The sequence below is a fragment of the Mauremys mutica genome, chromosome 14, assembly GCF_020497125.1.
Source record: "Mauremys mutica isolate MM-2020 ecotype Southern chromosome 14, ASM2049712v1, whole genome shotgun sequence".
Taxonomy (NCBI): domain Eukaryota; kingdom Metazoa; phylum Chordata; order Testudines; family Geoemydidae; genus Mauremys; species Mauremys mutica.
The window spans coordinates 41160572-41184198 of record NC_059085.1 but is presented as its reverse complement, the minus strand read 5'-3'; the positions used below and the strand labels follow the sequence as shown (position 1 = coordinate 41184198).

The 23627-nt window shown below is 37.9% G+C and overlaps 1 protein-coding gene across 3 annotated transcripts in view; it reads right to left on the bottom strand.

The window, feature by feature from the left end:
* Positions 1-23627, bottom strand: part of LOC123349646 (BTG3 associated nuclear protein) — a 252258-nt gene that overhangs the window by 209577 nt on the left and 19054 nt on the right. For all 3 annotated transcript variants that reach the window (XM_044987858.1, XM_044987859.1, XM_044987860.1), the window contains exons 2-4: positions 16847-16999; positions 13683-13777; positions 9033-9232 (exon numbers count right to left, since the gene is read on the bottom strand). In XM_044987858.1, coding sequence (XP_044843793.1) covers positions 9033-9232; positions 13683-13777; positions 16847-16916 — 365 coding nt within the window. In that variant the 5' untranslated portion in view covers positions 16917-16999. The remainder of the gene's footprint in view (positions 1-9032; positions 9233-13682; positions 13778-16846; positions 17000-23627) is intronic.

Sequence of the window (23627 nt, the reverse complement as noted above, 5' to 3'; positions counted from 1 at the left end):
AGTGCTGGGCTTGGGGTCAGACGCCGCCTATGCCGGCTGGGGACGAAGGGCTGACTCTATGAGGAATAGTTTCAGCCTAAAGTCCCTCTCCTTCTTGGTCCTGGGTCAGAAGCCTCTGCATATCTTACACTTATCTGTTTGATGGGCTTCCCTCAAGCACTTCAGACAGGAGTCCTGTGAGTCTCCCTTTGGCATAGGCTTCAGACAGGACCCGCACGGTTTGAAACCCTAAAGCATGCCCCAGTCGGGGACATGAGGGGGGGACCCCAACTGAAACTTATCTAAACTAACTAGGACTATTTGAACTAACACACTTAGTTTTTTAACTATTTACAGGTAATGAGAAAAAGTCCAGTATGGAATTGCTTGCTGTTAGCAAGAGAGGAGCTGCTCCGCTGACTGTCACTGTCAGCAAGAAGGAACTGAAGAGGCGGAGAGTCGGCACGGACCTATATACACCGCCATGACGGAGAAACTCCAGGGGACTCCACAGCCAACCTGATAGGTACCACTAGGGGAAAATCTTTCCGGCGACTGTGCATGTGGCACGCATACACCTAGTTGGAATCAACATGAGCAATCACTCGAAGAAGTGCAATCTACACTAATGATAAAACACACAGCATTTCAGTATTTGTTCAACAATTCATAATACAAACACTAAGTCTGAATTTATGAAGACTTCATATAACTAAAATAAAGGAAATGGGAAAGGTTACATTCAGAAGTACCTAGTATCCAGCTCTAATATTCAGAATGAGGATCTAACTGTAGTTTACAAGAGTGCTTCTGTGCATCTTAGGCTGGTCTACACTATGGGGGGGAATCGATCTAAGATACACAACTTCAGCTATGCTATTTGCGTAGCTGAAGTCGAAGTATCTTAGTTCGACTTACCTGGCCGTTCTCACAGCGGCGAGTCGACCGCCGCGGCTCCCCCATCGACACTGCTTACTCCTCCTGCCGAGGTGGAGTAAGGGCATCGATTTGCGGATCGATTTATCGCGTCTAGATAAGACACAATAAATCGATCCCCAATAGATCGATTACTACCCACTGGATCTGTACCCTTAAACTAGCACGAATGATAAAATATCAAAAACCAAACATAAGAACTGGGCTAAAATATTTTCAGTGCAGAATTGTGCTGCATTTAAGTACAAAGAATGATACAGGTCCACCTCATCCGGAGCATGAATACATGCACGTGACACACAGAGTGGCTTGGCCAGCAAGGTAAGTAATCAGTATAAATCAGTAACTCCATGATCCAACAAAGGAAGAATCAACATCAAACTTTTCAAACATGTCACTGAAGTGGTCGTGTGACAAATGAGGAGGTTTACTAACTAGGCCAGAACTTGTTCAGACTGAATCCAAGAGAAACTAAAACTCTACTATTCTGGGTGACATGGATATGGGGAAAGATACGCAACTAGACTACACTCAGAACTCCAGTCTTTGATTTGTTAAACAGTTTCAAAAAGACTAAATTAAAATAGCCCCTCCTTACATTCCAGCAGCACTGTCAAATATGCAATCATCTACCCAAAAATGCACTGTGCTACTAATGCAGTGTCTTTGGATTTTCATCCATCCCTTTATTAGGAGCCACAGTATTTCCCCTGGCATGGAATATCACAGAAAAAAAATATGCACTAAACTCCTCCAAGGAACAGCTGCAATTCTAAGGACATAACCACTAACTTCCTTCTCTTCCAAAGTCATCTCAATAATGCTACTAACCTTCACCAGCCTAAATTGCAGGATTTGCTCTGTATTTTTAATAGTCTAATATTTTTAATATCAAAATTATTTTAAGGTATACTTCAATATGAAAAATACAATTTATCTTTACAAGAACAAGACATTCTCTTTATAGTTTTGAAGGTTTTTCCCATTATATTTTTGTAACACATTCTGGAAAATTGGAGATATATTTTTTCACACTTTTCCATTTTCCAAATACTGGTTTTATTCCCCCATTTTGCAAACAGACCTAAAATGAACTTGGTGGATTTTGTTTAGCACAGATCTTAGACCTAATCATCCAATCTTTTCCCATGCATTAACATCAGTGGGATGACTTGTGTGATTAAGAACTGTTCACATGAGGGCTGAACAATCATGCCCTTTCAGGAGCTGATTTTCATGCAAAAATCCCACTGATTTTAAAAGGAACTCTGTGTAGGCTGGAGCTACAGATTTGGGCTCATAGTAATTAACAAGTTAAAATAGCTTTGTTTGTACACCAGTTTTATTGACCGAGAACTGCAGAAGTCTGGGAGCTGCATTAGTTACTTCACTGATGCTACAGGCGCCAATCCAGCAAAGCACATAAGCATGTGTGTAATGCTACTTACTCGTAGTTGATAGAAAATATATTTTTTCATATTATATATAGTTTAATTACTTTTTTCTATTCTGGTTGCAATTCAATTTCTATAGACTGGATTTTTTTGTTGTTGTTGTTGTTCATGTTTGTTTTTTCTTAAAAAGACCTTCTATGCAGCAGTTTAACTTACATTCTTTGATCTTATTCCTGAATTACAACTGTGCTCTAATTCTGTTTTCTTGCTTCAATGCTTTGCAAATCCATTTAAATGAAATCTTTCTCTTAACTTTTAATTTTCCATATCACTGGAATACAAAACAACTTGAAAACAAAAAACATTTGTCCAGAAATACAGTTGTTGAACTCCTTGAACTGAGAAAATCCAAAGCCAAAAGGCATTCCAATTGGCACACTGGAGATACAAACTAGAAGAATAAATCCTATTAATCAAAACCTAACCCACCCTGTTGACAGATTTTACTTGACTAGAGGACAAACACCACCTCATATAAAAACAAATAAAAACAAGTTTGCATATCCCACCTAGTAGTGGAACTGTGTCATGCCCCTTTTGTTTTATATTTAGCAACCTTAGTCAAAAGCTACAAATGCTGCTTTTTGAAAAAAAATGTACGTTGACAGATGCTACCTACATGGTATGCTGGAGGAGAGTCTATGGAGAGTAATTCCATTTTTAAAAGGTGACACCATCCCCCTTCCCTTGCCAACATGAGCAAAACTTCCTATTCATGGATGTCACTCGAGATCTTTTGACAATGGTGAGCAGTGCATTTAGCCTTGCAGTCCATGTTCTGTACAGAAAAATATAAAACTACAATGTTGATTTTTAATCAGTGGTTGGCATAATTAACCAATTAACTAGCCATTTGAACAGCTTTTACCTAGATTAACCCAGTTCAGAAACTGGGTAACAATGCTGTATCTAGGTTGAATTTTTCCAGGGAAAATGTTTTAAAAGACATACGAACATGAGTTTCATTGCATATATTTAGTTAGTAAACCTATGAACCACCTCTCTTCTGTCTGAACATGTTCCAAGTTTGCAAATTTCTGTTTGAGGTTGCATTTAAGTGATATCAAGTGTTGCACTACTGCAAACTGAAGGAACTACCTTAAATTCTCCAACAATCTTATGGGAGCTATTGAAAGTTCTGGTTGCATGTTACCTCAAAAATAAGGTATTGCTGATGGTCATTCTACCAAAAAATGATTAAGGCAGCGACACAGAGCCAGTCAGCTTCTGGACAGATTGAGTGAGAGGCTGAATGACGTCAGACAAAACAAGACTCAGAACACCAAAACAATACACATTCTCCTACTAAGATATTTATTACATTACTGTACTACTGTTCTTGGCTATTTTAAGGCTCTATACAGTTAAACACAATTCTGTATACAGCCTGAGAACATCTTTCTATTCCACTAATTTTGGGGGGGAGGGAGATTAATTCATATTAACAGTAATATTATGGAACCATCATAGTCCTGGCTTCATAGATAAGGTTGAAAACCACATATTTTTAAACAACAGTCATTAAGCATTAAGAAATTATTTTCTAAGTCTCTTTTATTAAGTTTTAATGATTGCAAGGCTTATTTGTGTTTATTTACTGTCTTTAAGTCCCTTTTAAAAATCTACCAACATCTTATGGAAAACTCAGTAACATTCTGCTTAGAAAGAATTCCTCTTGTGTGTCAGATTTTCTGTGACTTCTTTATCTGTTCCTTTCTACTAAGAGTTCTGAAGATTAATCTTTTTTGTTTCTCAAGACTCCACATGTTCATGCAGCTTGTTTGCTACCCAAGATTATAACCTTAGAGTAACATCAAATCCATCTCCACTGGAGTTAGTTGGTGTGTCATAGAGTTCCATGACAGCAGGTGGGAGTTAAGAGGAGCAGAACAACTGTGGGAACAAGACTTCAGCTTTTATGCACTGTATTTAGTGAAAACACCAAAAGCACGGGAAATCGTCATTTTTCAATATTTTGTAGTTTTCCCAAGAGGTGTCAGCAAGTCTTCAAGAAAAACAAACAAAAAAATAAAACCAAGGAAGAGTGCTGGAAAAGTTCTACCCTGATATATCAATTCTCCTATGTTTAATAAAAATCAAAATCAGATTCAGATTCTGAATGCAACAAATTTCTGCTCTGAAAGCTAATAATGTAGTGAGATCCGTGATTTACTGCAAATCTCCTTGAAACTTCTGCTTTATTTCCCTAATGAGAATTTTAAAAACTTGGAAACTACACGTTGGCATTTTAAAAAAGGAGGAAAGCATGAGTTATCTCAATAAATCAGCATGTTAAGCTTACTAGGGAAAACAATAGAAAGTTGAGCTTCAAGCTGCCAATTTTTACATAAGTGAGACTCCTGGCTCTATAAAACATCAGTTGCATAGCCAGATTACATTATATCACTCAATCTTATAAACAAGCCTTGTGTAATTTTATTCTGACCTCTGCAGCAGAAGCAGGTAGTATGACATTCCAAATCATAATCTAGGATGGCCTGAATGCTTAGCTATGAACTCTGCTGCTTCACTACAGTTGTCAGATCTGGCCACACGGTGATGCAGGAAAAAAAATAGCTCGCATCCAAGTCACCCTTTTTCTCCTTACAAGATGGCCTAGACACACTTGAAACCAACATACCTTAGGGAACAAATTTATATAACAAGTATTTAAAAATAGCAAAATATCACAGAGCAATAAAATTGATGTGTGAATTTATAATGTATACACTCTACTATGTACAATATTGTAACAAATGAAACTTGATTGTGGTAAATCTATAGCACATTAATACAAGCAGCTAATCACTAAATAAAATACACAAACAACATTCAAAGTTGCTTGGAGGGAAAAGAGGAGATATCACAACCTTAAATCATTTACTGGGAAAAAATGGAAAGTCTGCGTTGCTGACACACAACTAAGATACTGTTGTGAAGTGTAACACCATCTGGTTGACATGGCTCTGCTATCTGTACACAATGGTTTTATTACAATGTTAGAACTGGTATCAGTGTAATGGCAGGAGGACAAGAAAGGGGTTGAAGGATCTCATTCATGTGTAGAATCTGTAAATCTGTGTCTGAAATACCAACTGAAGTTGGCAGTTCTCCACCGCCATCTGTGTTTTAAGGAGGGGGAGAACATAAAGAGAGAGTCCTACGACAGAACAGTCAATGCAGGTTTTTAATTAGAAATAATCAACAAGTGGAACTAGTTTCTATGAGATGAGAGATAGGGCATTTAGTGATACATCCTATCACGGTGAAACTGAGCCAGCCATTAACAAAGCTGGGCTGGCTCAGAACCAGGTCTGGATCCTTTCCACATGAATGAGTCTCTGGTATTTAGCTGACAGCTCTTCACCTACTCTCCAGAAGCTTTGTTAAAGCAGAAATGATCTGTAAGTTAAATACGTGTCCTTTGAGTATATACTCCTATTTTTCTTTTTGGTTATATAGCCCAGAAATTTAACTGAACTTCAGGGAAAGTCAATGTTTTCTTCACAACAAAGCTGAAGCTATTCCTAACAATTTATTACTTGCTGTCAAAAATTTAAAACTTTTTTAAGTTAATGTACTATACCTGTCAGTCATATTTCATAAAAATAATTAATGGAGGGAATGCTGCTGTTTGTGGGGTATCATGCTAAATATCTTTTTAATTAAAATCAAAGGACAAAAGTAATTCTACAAAATAGAAAAACCAAACTGAATGTTTCAAACACACACAGACACAGCTATATCAAGTATCTCTTCCCCCTACCTTCTCCCCTGAGTAGCGAAGAAGCTATTAGCTTCTAGTTAGGCCTGGTCTACACTGGGGGGGGTGAAGGGGGGAATCAATCTAAGATACGCAACTTCAGCTATAAGAATAGCGTAGCGAAAGTCGACGTATCTTAGATCGAATTAAAATTACTTACTTCGCATCCTCGCGGCGCTGAATCGACAGCCGCGACTCCCCCGTTGACTTTGCTTCCGCCTCTCGCACTGCTGGAGTTCAGCAGTCGACGGGAGAGCGATCGGGGATAGATTTATCGCGTCTACCCTACATGTGATAAATAGATGCCCAATAAATCGATCGCTACCCGCCGATCCGGTGGGTAGTGTAGACGTACCCTAAGCCACACACTAGCTGGAAATCATTGGATCAGGAATCCATTTTCTCTAGTATTTAATAACAAATGCACAAAGTATTTAAGATCTAGTTCACAGTTATAATTCTGAAAAGTATATGTGAAGCTGGGTGGCAGGGGCCTCATCACCTAAAATGTTTTCAGACTACCAGAAAAACAGTCACAAAAATCTGAAATCCTAAAGTGAGAGATTAACTGCTAAGCTTCATAGGAATGCCTACGGCAGGCATGCATGGCCTTAAGAGAGAGAACACAGCCTCAGGTTGAACACTAAATCCATTAGAGAATTAAAACAGTATAATTAGAAAAACCTACTGAGGAAGGATAATGCTCACTGGATAGGTTCCTGACCAGGTCACATACTTGTGAATAAATCTTTTAAATGTATGCTTTGTGTATAAAGCCCATTATAAGGGGACACTTTAAATTATATACAGGACCCTGAATTCCTTTCTAAAAATCTGTATATAACAAAAACAAATATATACAAATAATTTGAATAATAAGAAAGGAAGTCCCTGTAACAATAGATAATGAGAAAGAGTAGGTGAAAGGGTACTTGGAATGTTTTAACATACAACATTTCAGCACCTGCCATACAAGTCTACAGTCTGAAAAATGCAGCTGAGTTATTAAGGGAATTACCTATTGCTGACAATTATTTCTTAAGATCATAGACAATTATGAGGTACCTGTTTCAAAGAAAAATAATCCTGACAATTATGGATCCTCCATGAGTAACTTCTATCACCAGTAAAGCAGCAGAGGCCAATATTTTTTTTAAAAGTTAGATTCAAAAAGTACTGGGCACACAACTGCTCCCAAAGAAGTCATTTGAGTTATGTGTGACCAGCACACTATCTAGTAGTAGATTAAAGTTGAAGTTGAAGCCTAGACAAATTCAAACTAGAAAAAAAAAGATGCATTTGAACCATTGAAACAGTTTACCAAAGAACATCCATCATCTGAAGTCTTTAAATCAAGACTGGATGTCTTTCTAAAATATATACTCTACTTCCACTACAAGTTATTGGGCTCAATGCAGGAATTACTGGGCAAAATTATATGGCCTGTGTTATGCAGTAAGAAAGAATGATCACATGATCATAATGGTTCCTTCTGACTGTAAAATATCTAAATCTATGGGTTTTTTTAAGGTATCAGTATTAGGTCCAGTCTGGTTTAGCATCTTCATTAATGAACTGAGAGAGGGTGTAAACAGCATGTTAATGAACTGCCATTACTAAATTGAAGCTAGCTGCAAACAACCCTCAGAACAGAAATGCAAAAATACAAATGTGTATCTTGGGGGAAATACAATCTGAAAGACATATTAACTTATAAAGTAGTAAAGCTTAAGGGGAACCCGACATGACAGTGGCCAGCAAATTACGCAGATATTTGGGGTTCAATATGGCAGTAAAAGGAGGACAAAGGTTTTTTTTTAAAAACGTGTACATTCATGGGCCTTACAGCATGAAGCAAGATGGTAATAGCTTTTTTATATACGGCTTTAGTGCACCTAGAATATTGTATTTATTTCTGAGCACCACAGATCAGAAAAATATTCAGAAACTAGTCAGAGTTCAGAGAAGAGTAATGAAAGAGATCAGAGGCTGGAAAAATTGATTTATGAAAGCAAAGTTAAATATGTGTACCTTGGCTACAAATTGACCAAGGAGGATATGGACTATGAAAACACTCTATAAATATTACAAAGATGTAAACAAGGACAGAGATTAATTATTTAGGTCAAATTATTTATGGAAGCATATCTAGGAAAACTGAATGAAATTATGAATGGGGAAAAATTATGCTCATCATTACACAAAACCCTTTGACAGTCAAATCTATTAGACTGGACGAATCCTCAAAGCGCAGGGATGGACTACCAATGCTTCAGACATTTAAAACAATACTGGACAATATACACGTAAATGTACTGTGGTCAAGTCTGCAGTTGCAGTGAAATGGATCAGATTATTTAATAGGTATTTTCCATCTCTAACCTCTATGATTCTATCTGAGAAATAAACACTAGATATTATTATTTTACTGAGAACTTTTAGGGAACAGGGACATGTAACTAAGTAATTCTGTTTAATTTGTAGTAGATAAAAGTAAAATGAGAAGTGATTAGAATGATATGGCGTAAACAATCAATAAACACATTAACTAGAAATGTTAATATAAAATAAAGAAAAGAAAAGCTTAAAAAACACATCTAATATTTGATGCGACTTTTCCAAAGGAAGGATGAATCAGTCTGGTTTAAATCAAAATGAAATGTGGAAATAGTTCCAAGCCATTCATGGACCAATGTGATATGTTTAGTCTCAGTCTAAATAGAAGTAACGTCATGAACTGGCATAGCAATTACCTTCAAGATGAATTAATTCTATATTCTAACCAAAATACCAAGCTGCTGACAGGTATACATAAAGCTGCAGAGCTTGGTACTGCCAGAGAGATGGATTTGGGATAGTATTGAAAAAGTACATTGATGACTGGCCTGTTCTTTTCTTACCATCGCACTTTATTGCATGTCTGTGTAGCACCAAGGGGAGAACCCGCCACCATGGGGACTTGGATAGGGCTATGCTGTTTGTTCATGACAAGGTCCAATTTCTCTTCCAATGATTTGCAGGTAGCCTCTAGTGCCAGCAGCTTTGCCTCAATACTATCCAGTCGTAGGCATATTGTCTGGTTAATGGAAAACAGGAACGACTGAGGAGGAGAGAAGGTAAAAAGAGCCATTTTTAGAAACTTACAAATTTATCTTCAGGAACTTACATATAGCAAGAGCCACCTAAAATATGATTGGCAAACAATTCAAGGGATACTAGCAACCTTTCTAGTCACAGTTTGATCATCCTTAAAACTGATGAAATCCATTCTCAGACTTCCTGTAATTTTTCATGTAGAAGCCAACAGCATCCAAACCAAACATCTTATTAATGTGATTTCACCTGCCACAACAAAGTTTAAGATGACAAGCCAAAACATCTCACTCTCTCATGAATAAAAAAGAAAAGATTATAAACATGCTTCAGCACACTAATGGATAAGTCTGAAAAGATCTCCCCAAAAAGATAAAGTTATGCGCTTACAAATGTGTAGAATGATCATATCAATACATTAAAACAAATAACATAACCTCAAAGGCAACAAGTGTAGCTGACTTTCATTCCATATCAAACAGCTAACTTGGACATACACAAAGAAAGAAATAAGATCTGTTTTCCTAAGCAAATATATCCATTTTTGAAAGGCATATTCTGCAAGATTTTTCTGGAGGAAATTACGCAATTAAACAGTGATAAATAGGGCGGGCAAGCGATTAAAAAAATTAATCACAATTAAATGCATGATTTAAAAAATTAATCACAATTAATCACACTATTACACAATAATAGAATACCATTTATTTAAATATTTTTGGACTTTTCCACATTTTCAAATATATTGATTTCAATTTGAACAAATATAAAGTGAGCACTGTACACTTTATATTCTTTATTTTTTATTATAAATATTTGCACCACAAAAAAAAAGAAAGTGTTTTTCAATCACTTAACACAAGTACTGTAGTGCAATCTCTTTATCATGAAAGTTGAACTTACAAATGTAGAATTATGCACAAAATAATAACTGCATTCAAAAATAAAACAATATCAAACTTTAGAGCCTACAAGTCCACTCAAACAAGTTTATTTACATGTGCAGAAGATAATGCTGCTCACCTCTTGTTTACAATGTCACCTGAAAGTGAGAACAGGCATTCGCACGGCATTGTTGTAGCCAGCGTTGCAACACACAGTTGCCAACTTTCATGCAGTAAATAAGCCCCCCAAGACTTTCACAATAAGCCAAAAATCAAGTAAATCCCATTTCAAAACAAGACCTAAACAAGCGAATCCCTAAGAACCCCAACACACTCTGTGACTAGAGACCTTCCGGCACACAGTCTGGGACTGTGGTGGGCCTGCTATGCACTCCTGGCTCTCTCCCCCGTCTACCCCTGCTTGCCCCTTGCTCCTACTTGCCGGAAACCAATCTAAAAAAAAAAAAAAAGAAGCAACAAGCTACAACAAGCAACAAGCTAAAAGCCAAAAACTAACCAACAGGCAACTCACAAGCCAATTAAGCCAAAAACAAGCCGAATTTCTGCGTTTTTTTCATGGGTTTGGCATGTCTGGTTGCAAGATATTTACGTGCCAGATTCATATGTTCCTTCATGCTTCAACCACCATTCCAGAGGGTTCTGCTCAATAACAATCCAAAGCAATGCAGACCAATGCATGTTCATTTTCATCATCTAAGTCAAATACCACCAGCAGGAGGCTGATTTTCTTTTTCGGTGATTCGGGTTCTGTAGTTTCTGGAGTGGAGTGTTGCTCTTTTAACACTTCTGAAAGCATGCTCCACACCTTGTCCCTCTCAGACTTTGGAAGGCACTTCGGATTCTTAAACCTGGGGTCGAGTGCTGTAGCTATCTTTAGAAATCTCACACTGGTACCTTCTTTAATTTTGTCAAATCTGCAGTGAAAGTGTTCTTAAAACGAACAACTTGCTGGGTTATCATCCGAGACTGCTGTAACATGAAATATATGGCAGAAGGCGGATAAAACACAGAGCAGGAGACATACAATTCTTTCCCAAGGAGTTCAGTCACAAGTTTAATTAACACATTTTTTTTTAACGTGCGTCATCACCATGGAAGCATGTCCTCCAGAATGGTGGCTGAAGCATGAAGGGGCATACGAATGTTTAGATATCTGGCATGTAAATACCTTGCAATGCCAGCAACAAAAGTGCCATGCAAATGCCTGTTCTCACTTTCAGGTGACATTGTAAAAAGAAGCAGGCAACAGTATCTCCCATAAATGTAAACAAACTTAGTGATTGGCTGAACAAGAAATAGGACTGAGTGGACTTGTAGGCTCTAAAGTTTTACATTGTTTTGTTTTTGAGTGCAGTTACATAACAAAAAAAATCTACATTTTTAAAATGCACTTTCACAATAAAGAGATTGCACTACAGTTGTAACTTGTATTAGGTGAATTAAAAAATACTATTTCTTTTATCATTTTTACAGTGCAAATATTTGTAATAAAAATAAAAATAATATAAAATGAGCATCGTACACTTTGTATTCTGTGTTGTAACTGAAATCAATATATTTGAAAATGTAGAAAAACATCCAAAATATTTAATAAATTTCAATTGGTATTCTATTATCTAACAGTGTGATTAAAACTGCGATTAATCGTGATTAATTTTTTTAATTGCAATTAATTTTTTTGAGTTAATCACACAAATTAACTGTGATTAACTGACAGCCCTAGTGATAATGCATATGCCTTGAATTGACTTTAAGAAACAGCCAGCATGCCACCTAGTGGCCTCCATCTAAAATTAATTTAAACAGCTAGCCTAGCTTACAGAAAACATTGTATAAAATGAGCAGTATAGAACTATTTGATAATGCTGCTGGCCAGCTTGCACTCTTAATTTGGGAAGACTTGTCTGACCTTCACAGCTTCTAGGGCAATCTTAAGAAGGTAAGACTATATACACCAAACTGTGTAGCAGCAGAATATTATCTACATGTTTGTCAGTGCTCAAGACTGAAACATTATCAATACACAATACCAATAAGAAACATATGTGGGAGAGGTGGGGAAGGGTTGTGAGCACAGGGAAATCAAGTCAAATGTGGCTGGACTGATTCAAAGAAAACTATAATTTTAAAAGAATTATTAAAAGATGACTGAGCTGATTTGGCTCGGGAAGATAACAAGGTACTTAGCAATCCTCCAGGTTTTAAGCCATATGGGTGTTTGTGCTAACTACCAATAAAACACACAGGATCTCACCAATTTCTTCCAAGAGAAAACTGACAAAAGCTGATGAGACTTTCCCACTCCCCATAGCTTGCCTTTCCTTCCCCTCCTACAATTCTGTCCTTTTCTCCTGTCGGGGAGGCAGAAGGTTCTCATCTGCTCTCCTCTTCTAATCCCAGTGACCTCATCCCATCCCATCTCCTGATCTTCTTCATGCCTACTCTCATCCCCTCCTTTATTCTTCTCATTCACCTCTCACTTTCCTCTGGCTCTTTCCCCATACAAACAAGCATTATTGAGTCTCTCCCATCTTAAAAACTCCCACGCATGACCCAGCTTGCCTTTCCCATTACTACCCCACTTTCTTTCTCCCTTTCAGTTCTAAGATCACTGAATGTGCTGTTTATAATCACTGTCTGAAGTTCCGCCCCAATTCCATTTTAGACCCTCTCCAATCTGGCTTCCATTCTTTGTATTCCATTGAAACTTTTCTCACCAAAGTCTTTAATGACATAATCCTAGTTAAAGCTCAAAATCAGTATTTCATCTTCATCTCCCTTGGCCTGCCATAGCTGCTTTCAACACTGTGAACCATGCACATATTGTTGGAAATCTTGTCCTCACTTGGCTTCTGTGACTTCCACTCGTGGTTCTCTTCCTACCTCTAATCACTTCTTCATTGTGTCCTTAGGAGGGTCTTCCTCATCCCCCCTCCACAGCTTTCCATGGGGGATCCACAGAACTCCATATTTGTCCCCTTATCCCTCTGCACCTCATCTCTGGCTGCTCTCATCCACACAAAACAAATTCAACTAACGTTTCTATGCTGACAACTCACAGATCTACCTCTCTACTCCAGACCTGTCTCCTTCTGTCCAAACTAGAGTCTAGGTCTCTCTCTCTCAGATCTCTTTAGGAATATCTAGCAATCAGCTCAAGCTCAACATAGCTAAAATAGAGTTTTTCTCCCCCTCCCCGCAAGCCCTCCCTACTACCTCCTTTCTCCATCACTGCGGACATCACCATCTAGATTGTAAGCCCTTAAGGGAGGAACCTTTTATTTTCCTGTGTTTTTTCTGCCTAGTACGGGGTCCTGATCCATACCTCATAGCACTATAATTGTATAAATAATGATAAACAATTAAAATAATAATAATTCTAAAACATTTGCAGAAAGGGTAACCACCACCACCCCCCGCCCCCGGTTCACATTTAAATATACTATTTATATTTTATTATCCATCCTCTGCTTTTAACATACTTTTTCCAGCAAAGAAAAGCAATTGCATGTATCTGATCTTCTGAACAACAGAAAAGTATATTATCACAACCTTAATAGAGGGATCCTGGCAGTTAATTTCTATCCGTTGGCGTTTCAGAGCAGGCTCTACATCTTCATCTGTCACCTCATGATTCTCCAATACAACTGCAAGCAAAAATAAGCATTGTCACACTACAATTCTGGGGGCAAAATAAATTATGAAGACACTGAAGTGACTAACTGAAAGAATCCAGCAGCACAGAGAAAAACAGCTCTAGCCTGACTTAGCTTTACACAGAGCGGTTATTTGCTTATTTATTTTAAAATGTAACAACAATGGGTAAGCACTCTACTTACCACTTCATAAGAAAAGCACCTTTTGCACCCTGAATATTTCAATTATTTGATCTCATATTTGCTCTCATATTTCTCTCTGAAACAATGTCAGTCCTAAAATACATCACCTGGACTAATGAAAATATCCAGCACTGTACATATATGGTATGTCCATGTACAACTTAAGTACGATGTGTTGCATATTAGCGTCTTAAATATCTCATGTAGATTATCTAGAAAAAATAAGGGTGATCTTATCTCTGGGGGAGAAACTACTGCAATACTGGTAATACGCTTACTTTTGAATGAGGAAAATCATGTCAATATTATGAGAAATTATGAAATAATTCAAAGGGCGTATTCATAAAGAGCATCACTGAAATGCTGAGTGCAGCATGTCATGATATATCTTGATTTTAGTAAGGCTTTTGACAGTCCCACATGACATCCTCATAAGCAAACGTGTTCTAGATTAAATTGGTTAAAAGACCGAACTCAAAGACTAGTTATCAATGGTTCACTGTCAAACCAGGGAGACATATCTAGTGGCATCCCACAAGATCTGTCCTGGGTCCAGTAATATTGAATATTTTCATTAATGACTTGGATAATGGAGTGAAGCATATGTTTATAAAGGTTGCAGATGATCCCAAGATGGGAGGGATTGCAAGCACTTTGGCAGACAGGATTAGAATTCAAAATTACTTTGACAAATTGGAGAACTGATCTGAATTCAACAAGATGAAATTAAATAAAGACAAGTGCAAAGTACTACACTTGGGAAACTAAAAATCAAATGCACAACTACAAAATGGGGAATAACTGGCTAGGTGGTAGTACTGCTGAGATGGATCTGGGGATTATAGTGTATCACAAATTGAATGAGAGTCCACAGTGTGATGCAGCTGCAAAAAAGGCCAATATCATTCTGGGATACATTAACATGAGTGTCATATGTAAGACACTGGAGGTAACTATCCTCCTCTACTCAGCAAATGTGAAATCTTAGCTGGAGTACTGTGTCCACTTCTGGGTGCCACAATTTAAGAAAGATGTGGATATATTGGCGAGAGCCCAGAAAAGAGCAACAAAAATGACAAAATGTTTAGAAAATCTGAACTATGTGGAAAGATTAAAAATACTGGGCATATTTAGTCTTGAGAAAAAAAGGTTGAGAGAGGACCGGATAACAGTGTTCGAATATGGTACAATCTGTTTTAAAGAGGATGGTGATCAACTGTTTTCCATGTCCACTGAAGATAGAACAAGAAAGTGTTGGGCTTAATCTGCAGCAAGGGAGATTTAAATTAGACACTTAGGAAAACTTTCTAAGTATAAATTCTGGAATAAGGTTCTAAGGGAGGTTTCAGAATCCACATCACTGGAGGTTTTTAAGAACAGGATAGACAAACACCTGTCAATGATTGTCTAGGTATACCTGGCCCTGCCTCAGCACAGGGTCCTTTCAAGGTCCTTTCCACCCTATGTTTCTATGATTTCTATGGGATTTGTAGTCTGTTTTTTGAGAAATATATTTTTTAATATTCAGCCTTCTTAAGATCTACACGCAGCTGTGAATATCCTCATGTTGTTGATGTAAAGCCATGTTTACTCAAAAAAAATTCAAGAATGTTCCAGATCTTTTTCATGGATATAGCATTTTACAGCAAATGAACTCTAATACTACACATTAAGATAATCACTAGCATATAAGTTACATTTGTATACTACACACCTCTCACCTTTTATTTAAACTTCATCAGAAAAGTACTGATGTACCAATATAACGTTTTTGTGACCTCTCTTATTCTAGATTTTCTGTATTTACATTTGTTGTTTAAAGGTACCTATCAAGGCATCTAGGCACTTGGATATTAACGACTATTCACAAAGATGCATTTGGCATTAATAAATCTTGCAGAAAGCTAAGTTAAATAAATAACATAGCTCCCCACAAACAAATAATACGTCCTAAATATATAGATTGGACAAAAACAAGAAAAAAAATGTAACAAAGAGGCTTACAATGTCTTTGGTGTTTCATTGCTTCCTCATATCCTCTAATACCGCATTCCAAAGCTAGTCCCTAGTCTTGCTATAGGAACTATATAGGTAGACCACTGCACACACGCAGAACCCAAACAGCTTCACTGAAGTTCTTCATTAGTGCAAAGGTTCACCCACATGGTTCTGAGTGTGAGAATGGGGCCTTTTTAACATCAGTGTCTTCCCAAATTATGGGCACAATCCTACAAACACTCCTGCCCACGTTTACTCATACACACAGACCCACTACCTCCAATGGGGCCATATATGGATTGAGGCCAATAACTAGCATCCAATACTGATATTTTCCCTTAATGAGCAAACTCTCAAGAACAATGAATGTCACAATAATGCTTTTGGAGGTGATTTCAATCTGCTACCACTTTGGTACAATACAAAGAATTTCAAATATGTAAAGGAGGAAATAGTAAATACCAAGTACAAAACTATGGTTCATAACTTGTTGGGTAGCAATTCTCATTTGGAGGAAAGCCTGAGAAAGATGCTCAGCAAGAAGAAAAACTTACTGTAGGCAATGTTTAACCCTAGATATTTTGCACAAAAGTACTTCTGTACAAAGAACAGGGAGAGGATATAGCCCTCTATTTTTAAAGATGTTAAATGCAAGATGTTAACTATAAAAACTGTTGTAGTAAGAAAATTCAGACCATGTTGATAAAGTTACTGGAAAGTAATGTTAACAAACTCACTTTTAAAGGCAGAATTAAATTCTCTAGGAAACTTTTGTGCCATTTTGAATTTGTAAAAGGAGTCCAATAGTGATTTTTATTCCCTGTTTAGAAGGTAACATTTCACTGCTCTTCCTTGTGTCAATACTACCCCCTACTGTACCTGGATGATCTGGGTTCAAGTCTTCCACTGCAATCTGAACCACATCTGCCAAATCCTGTTCTGACATCATTCAGAATCAGGCAACAATATTCGCTCAAATGCCACGGAAGGCCCCAAACTCACACTCTAAGAGGTCTGCCACTTCGTACAACCCTGAAAGACAGCAGCAAAAAAGAATGTTAACACACACAAGTAAATTAATACTTTATTCATGTTCTTTAAAAGGAGCTGATTCAGAGGATTGATAGTGAGAATCAGAGCCTTTCACCTTTAGGTCATTGGTTCAAATCCAGATTGGTTTGGTTATGGCCACCTAATGAACATTCAGTGATCCTTGTGAAACAGACAGGGTAAATATTGGCCCAGTTCCTAGTGGGTACGTGTCCACATCCCAGAAACTACTATGCCAACTGCCATTAATTGCCACTTTGTTTGGTAACATCTCCAAAGACGACCAAGACTGAAATACGCCTATCACTTCTGAGTTGGTCCTACCTGGACCTGTGAGGAAAGCCTGCACTATCCCAACGTATGTGCTGTACCTCTTCTGTGAATAAAGACAATTAGTCCCTTGACTCCCAAGTTTGCCACTTCAATGCCATTCACCAGCACTAAATACACTGTAAAGTGTTTGTGTTTTATTTTAAATGTAATTTTTGTTTAAAATTTAATTTTAAAAAATAGCAACAATACTTACACATACATATACAGCAATAAATAATATGACACTTTGGCCTCTTTACTAAGGGAATAACATTCCTAAATTGCAGGGTTCTTTTCATTTACGGGCTATCTTTTTTAAAACAGGGAAATTATTTAACATTTATATTGCAATAGCATCCAAAGACCCAAATCAGCATTGCACCTCCATTCTGCAATGCACAATACAAACATATATGGAGACATTGTCCCTGCAAGTGTGACATTCCTGTGGGATCTGTAAAAATCTTGGTTAACATACACTGAGATTAGGGACTTCTCTGCTGCTAATTAAAACTAAATTTGAACCAAAGTTCAATTTTTACTCTCTTGACTCCAACCTCTGCCTGGCGTTTCTACAGCTCAGCTCTGATGAAGCTTAATTCTATTTCCAAAGCGTGGTCCTGATTCTAGAGCCAAACATTTCTCAGCCCTGCTCCTGCAGAATTCTCTGTCAAAGGTCTTTAGTAACCATATTAAGGAAAATCTTCAGCCTCTAAAGTTGAATTAAAATCATAGGAACAGTTCACATCTGTGTTTCCCCACAGTTACAGAAGGATGGACAATGCGTGCCAGGAGATCAGTCTTTTTTAATACCTGGCGCAAAGAATACTAGAAGGATAATTTGAGGTTTACCAATGGAAATGGTAATTTATCCCTTAACCTTGATGCTGAATCAAATCCAACTACGCATAAACATTTTCCTCTTTCCTTCTTCCACTTGAACACATGAAAGCAATTAAACCAGGCAGGTGGAGTACAATTTAAAAAAAAAAAAATACAGTGTTACTTCTGAGACTTCTGAGATTGGCCTCAGCAGCAGCTGCTCATTAGAAAAGCCTATATCTTTTGAATGAGGACACCACCGAATATCAGAGTTGTTTACTCAAAATGATGTTGCTGCCAATATTGACTCATTTGAAATTCTGATCACTATGAAAACTGTTGGGATCGTATAGACTATGGAAAGGTGCCCAAGAAAACTGGCAATAGGTTAGTACATGTGGTTGCCATTTTGGCAAGTTAAATCTGCCATTTCTCAGAAGTCCTGGGAACCGGCCAGTCTTAACATAAGAAAACAGCTGTGCTAGAATTACTGTTTCATAATGTCACTAACTGCATACTGTTCAGAACCCTGCCCTTATTCTGAAGGGATGCATCTTTCAATCCACACATTAGAAAAGGGACAAACTATATCAAATCTTGATGTTAAAAAAAAATCGTATTTACAATGCTAGATAGCAGTGATACTTCATATGGTTCATTTTAGCCTTGCCCAGCAGTGCTGTTCTAGTTATGAATACATCAGCATATTATAAATCACTTTCAAGGGATCTAGAACTCACTTATTTAAATTCAATTTAGGCCGATATACAATGCACACCTTTTCCCCTTCCAAAATCCATTTGTTATAACAAAATTAGTTCAAGTTAGTTAAAGCTCTCTCTTAATGCAAGTGAAAAACAATTTCCCGTTTCTGACATCCTTTCTCCACTCCCAGCTTCTTGTGTCTTGTTCTGGTGAAATACTGGCATACGTTTAAAAAAAAAAAAAATCCAGGCACAAAGCCCCCACTTTATCCTAGCTTGGACAGATGTCTCTTAGCAGTTAATGAATATAAAGGATTAAAACAGCCAAAATATGGTAATTTATAAAATGGCACACATATAGGGTAATGTTTCTTCATAACATTAGAAATGTTCACCTTTTTTAACATATTTTCAATAAATCAGATATTGCGCATAGGCAACTGGCCAAGGTCATGATGAAGCATAGTATTTTACAAACAAGAATCTGCCATTTCTACATTCTCACCGGGCAGAGCACAACGTAAGTCTGCTGCCCCCAGACTCAAAAAGAACCTCTATCACAGGGCTCAGGCAACCTTTGGCATGTGGCCTCTCAGGGAAAGCCGCTGGCGGGCCGGGACAGTTTGTTTACCTGCAGCGCCTGCAGGTTCAGCCGATCGCAGTTCCCACTGGCCATGATTCACCGTTCTAGGCCAATGGGGGCTGCGGGAAGCGGCGGTCAGCACATCCCTTGGCCCGCACCGTTTTCCCCAGCCCCCATTGGCCTGGAACAGCAAACAGCGGCCAGTGGGAGCTGCAATCGGCTGAACCTGCAGACGCTGCAGGTAAACAAACCGTCCAGGCCCACCAGCGGCTTTCTCTGATGGGCCGTGTGCCAAAGATTGCCAATCCCTGTTCTAGCAAAACATTAGGGAAAAATGTATTTATTTGTATACACACACACACACACACAGACAATACACGGATTATGGAGGCACTGGTAACTTAGTAGAAGTTGCACAGAAATTTGAAATTAAAGCTGGAGTAAAATGCCTTTCGTTTCACATTCAATGATTAAATTCAGGGTAGAGTTTTCAGAACAGTTCAACATTGGTCTAACTTTGCTCTCACTGAAGTAAATGGTAAAACCCCTATTAACTTCAAAAGGAGAAGAATTAGGCCAGCACTAAGCACTTTTGGAACTCCTACCTTTAGTCCACAAATTTTGCAAAATAAGACTTCAGTTCACAACAGAATTTTCCTTGTACACAATTTTTCTTGTCAACTATTTATTAACTTTTCCAGAGGAAACATTTTAAAATGCTCCTATTTTTAAATTGTGCTGTTTTCCCAACATTTCTTTGGATTCCTCTAGTTGAAAAATCAGTCCTCACGAACTCCAAATGTCATACACATTCTTTCAATATCCTAATCTTAGGCCGTTTCTGAAATGTTAAAAATTAAATACATAAAAAGAGAAGTGATTCCTCTTATTCAGAACAAGTTTAGAGCTACACAAAGAATAGTGGACAGAAGGTCAAGGTCAGACTAGCTGATCCAATGGTCCCTTCTGGCCTTAAAAATCTATGAACTACTCAGATGCATCAGCTATCTATTTCCCATCACCAGCTGTGCTCCCTATATACATCTGGTGAGCCAAGGAGACAGGGTGGGCAGCAGCGAATAAAGGGCTATACAGAGTGGCGAAAGATACCTAGGGAAATTCCAAGCATCTTAAACTGAAAATAAGCATTAATTGAAGTTGTTCAAATAGCAGAGTGGATAAAAATGGATTTTTTATTTTTAATTAAATACAAGTTTCTTTTTTAAAAACAAACCTATTTGAAATTAAATTTGAAATTGACAACTTGTATTAAGGCCTAAATTTATTATATTAAAATCATTTAAGTTAAATGCAAAAAAGAATATTAATCAGTATATGACTGCTGCTAAGTTTTAAAGAAAGTCAAACCATTGACCTGGTGGAAGTCACTGGCTGAGCACCAACAAACTATGGTTCCAGAAGTGCTAAACCAGCTTTTGAAAGCAGTAGCCTCTTCTGCAGGTGCAGAGAGAATATCTTCTTCATTTCAGTTTATTCAACTAGTTCAGTTCAATGACTATTGCATTTGAAGTTAAGAAGCCAATTTGGAGTTGTAAAAGCAGGAAAGCTTGTTTTCCACTTCCAAGCTGTACATAAAAACTAGGTGTAAAAGGATAAAATCTTCTAGTTATAAAATCTTGAAGGACAAGGTGACCAAAAACAATTACTTCTTTTGTTTAATAAGGCCTTGTCCACACTTCACAGTTTCTTCAACAAAAGCCAGCTTTTGTTGAAACAAAAGAGGAAGTATACACACTAAGGCTTTGGCTACACTTACACTTCAAAGCGCTGCCGCGGCAGCGCTTTGAAGCGCTAAGTGTAGTCAAAGCACCAGCGCTGGGAGAAAGCTCTCCCAGTGCTGTCCGTATTCCACCTCCCTGTGGGGAATAACGGACAGCGCTGGGAGCTGGGGCTTTGACTACACTGGCGCTTTGTAGCGCCGCAATTTGCAGCGCTGCAGAGGGTGTGTTTTCACACCCTGCTGCAGCGCTGCAAATTTGTAAGTGTAGCCAAGCCCTAAATTTAATGCTCCTCCCACCAGTGTAACTCCCCTGCTATGCTGACATCGTAAAACCACCTCAAGGAGAGGTGGAGGGCTTATGTCGGTGTAGTTAGAGCAATGCATGTCTGTGTAGACACTACGTTTCTTACATCTGCTGTTGGCCGTCGTTCGTGTCAATTTCATGACTCCAGCTCCTGGCTTCCGAGAAAGGCTCCTGCCCAGCCTCCACTCCAAGCCAGGCTGTAACCCAGGCTCCTGACTTGGGCTCCCGCCAAGGCTCCCCACTCCCCGCCAGGTGCACGGCAGTTGACTGGACTCTGAGTTCCTGGTGGGGTTGAGTCCTGGCTCTCAGTCCCCCACACTGCCCCTCTTCAGTCAGTGGAAGTGCATCCTCACCAGGAGCACACCACCAACAGAAGAAGGGTAGTGTGGACATCAGCCACCACAGCAATTAATACAATGGCTTAAGTCAACCTAACATAGGTCGACTTATCTTTGTAGTGTAGACAGTCTTAATCGGCTAGTTTTAAATGCAAAACATATTTTGCTAATTTTTTTCTTAAAAGTAGTTACATTTAATATAAATTTAAATGCTTTTTGTGCATTTTTAACAGAATTTGAATTTCCATCCAAATCCAGCTTGACACAAGACACAAAAAAACTATATATTAAATAATTGCTTAAATAAATGTATGTAGATATGGTATATCCTCTTGGTTAGCAAAGGGAAGCACCAAATTTAGCATGAAGTTCATTTTTGATTGCAAATCAACATTTTAATGGTGACTGACCAATGAAAAATCAATCTTTTTTTAGGATAATTAAAATCAGTTTATTTAAATCGCTTTGATTTAAATCAATCAATCTACCCTGTCAAATGGCTTGCAGCAATAGTTTATCATTCCAGAGAAAGGCTAGCAAAGAGTGCCTGGAAACTTTTTATTAAGGATTGAAACATGGTAATTTGTGCACAGACAGAATTAAAGAGTGACTTTAGTTCCCACTCCCCCAAGCACAGTGAGTGCGGTGGTGCAAGGTCCCAAATGCAGGTCCATTTCTCTGTGTGCTTCCATTCAGTCTTCCTGATGTTGCTTTTCTAATCATCATATGATGGTCCTATAAACCAATGTATGATGACCCCTGTTCTATAGTGTTCTGTGAACTGTGATTGGTGGGATGGGTGTCAATGATTTAAAACTATATATGAATTCATATTAAAACAGACTGAGAGATGATGGATCCAGAATGCTACTTGCTTGATCATAACCGTACATTTTGTTTAGTTAATTCTTGAACAACAAAAAATCACTCCAAATAAGATTAAAGTAATGCTTCACTGAACCAAGCGAAAAAAAGTTGCAACGTTTCTTTTGGTTCAGATTTTGTCTCAGTTTCTCACCTTGTGGTAGGATTACTTTCATGTATTCCACCTAGGTCTAAATTTTAAGATCATTTGAAAATCACAGTTAGTGTAGAATGGGGTGCCCATTCACTAATGATGTTTTACAAGGATCACCACTGCATTTTAGGTGAACTTTAAGATGGTGATAGTATTGGCCTATGCAGTCCCTAACGGGTTTGAATCTTTGGTCCATCTCTTTCATCATGTAAAATTCTGGAAGCTGTGATTAACTGAGCTGCTCAAGATTACAACCCCCTTGTTTAAACGAGTGGCAGGATGTTCTCTGTGGCAGTTCCTCAATTCTAAAGACTCTCTCTCTTTTCAGCCGCCACCCCAACTATAATCCCTCTGGGCGTGGCCTAACACATTCTGTATATTGTGACCTTGATGTCACACTGCAAAATTAGTCTATTTTTCTGGGAGGTGGGGCTTTTGAATAGGATTTGAAGTGGGCGAAAAAGGAGATGTCAATCATAGCATAGAGATGTTTTTCCATCTAATCAGTTTGGATCAATATAGAATGACTGACTGTAAAATAACGTGAGTCTTGAATATACAATTTTTATCAATTCAAATAAACACAATACCTAGACTGTAGGCTCTTTGAGGGACCTTACCTAATCTATGTTCTGTACAGAGCCAAGTATGGTTAACAATAAATATTAATGAAGCCAATATTTGAAGTTTTTTTACCTTCCAGACTCCCATACTTTGTTTCTTTTTCAACGTAATAGAATATTTATGTTTAAGATTGGGGGGGGGGGGAGGAGGGAAAAGGAGGAGGA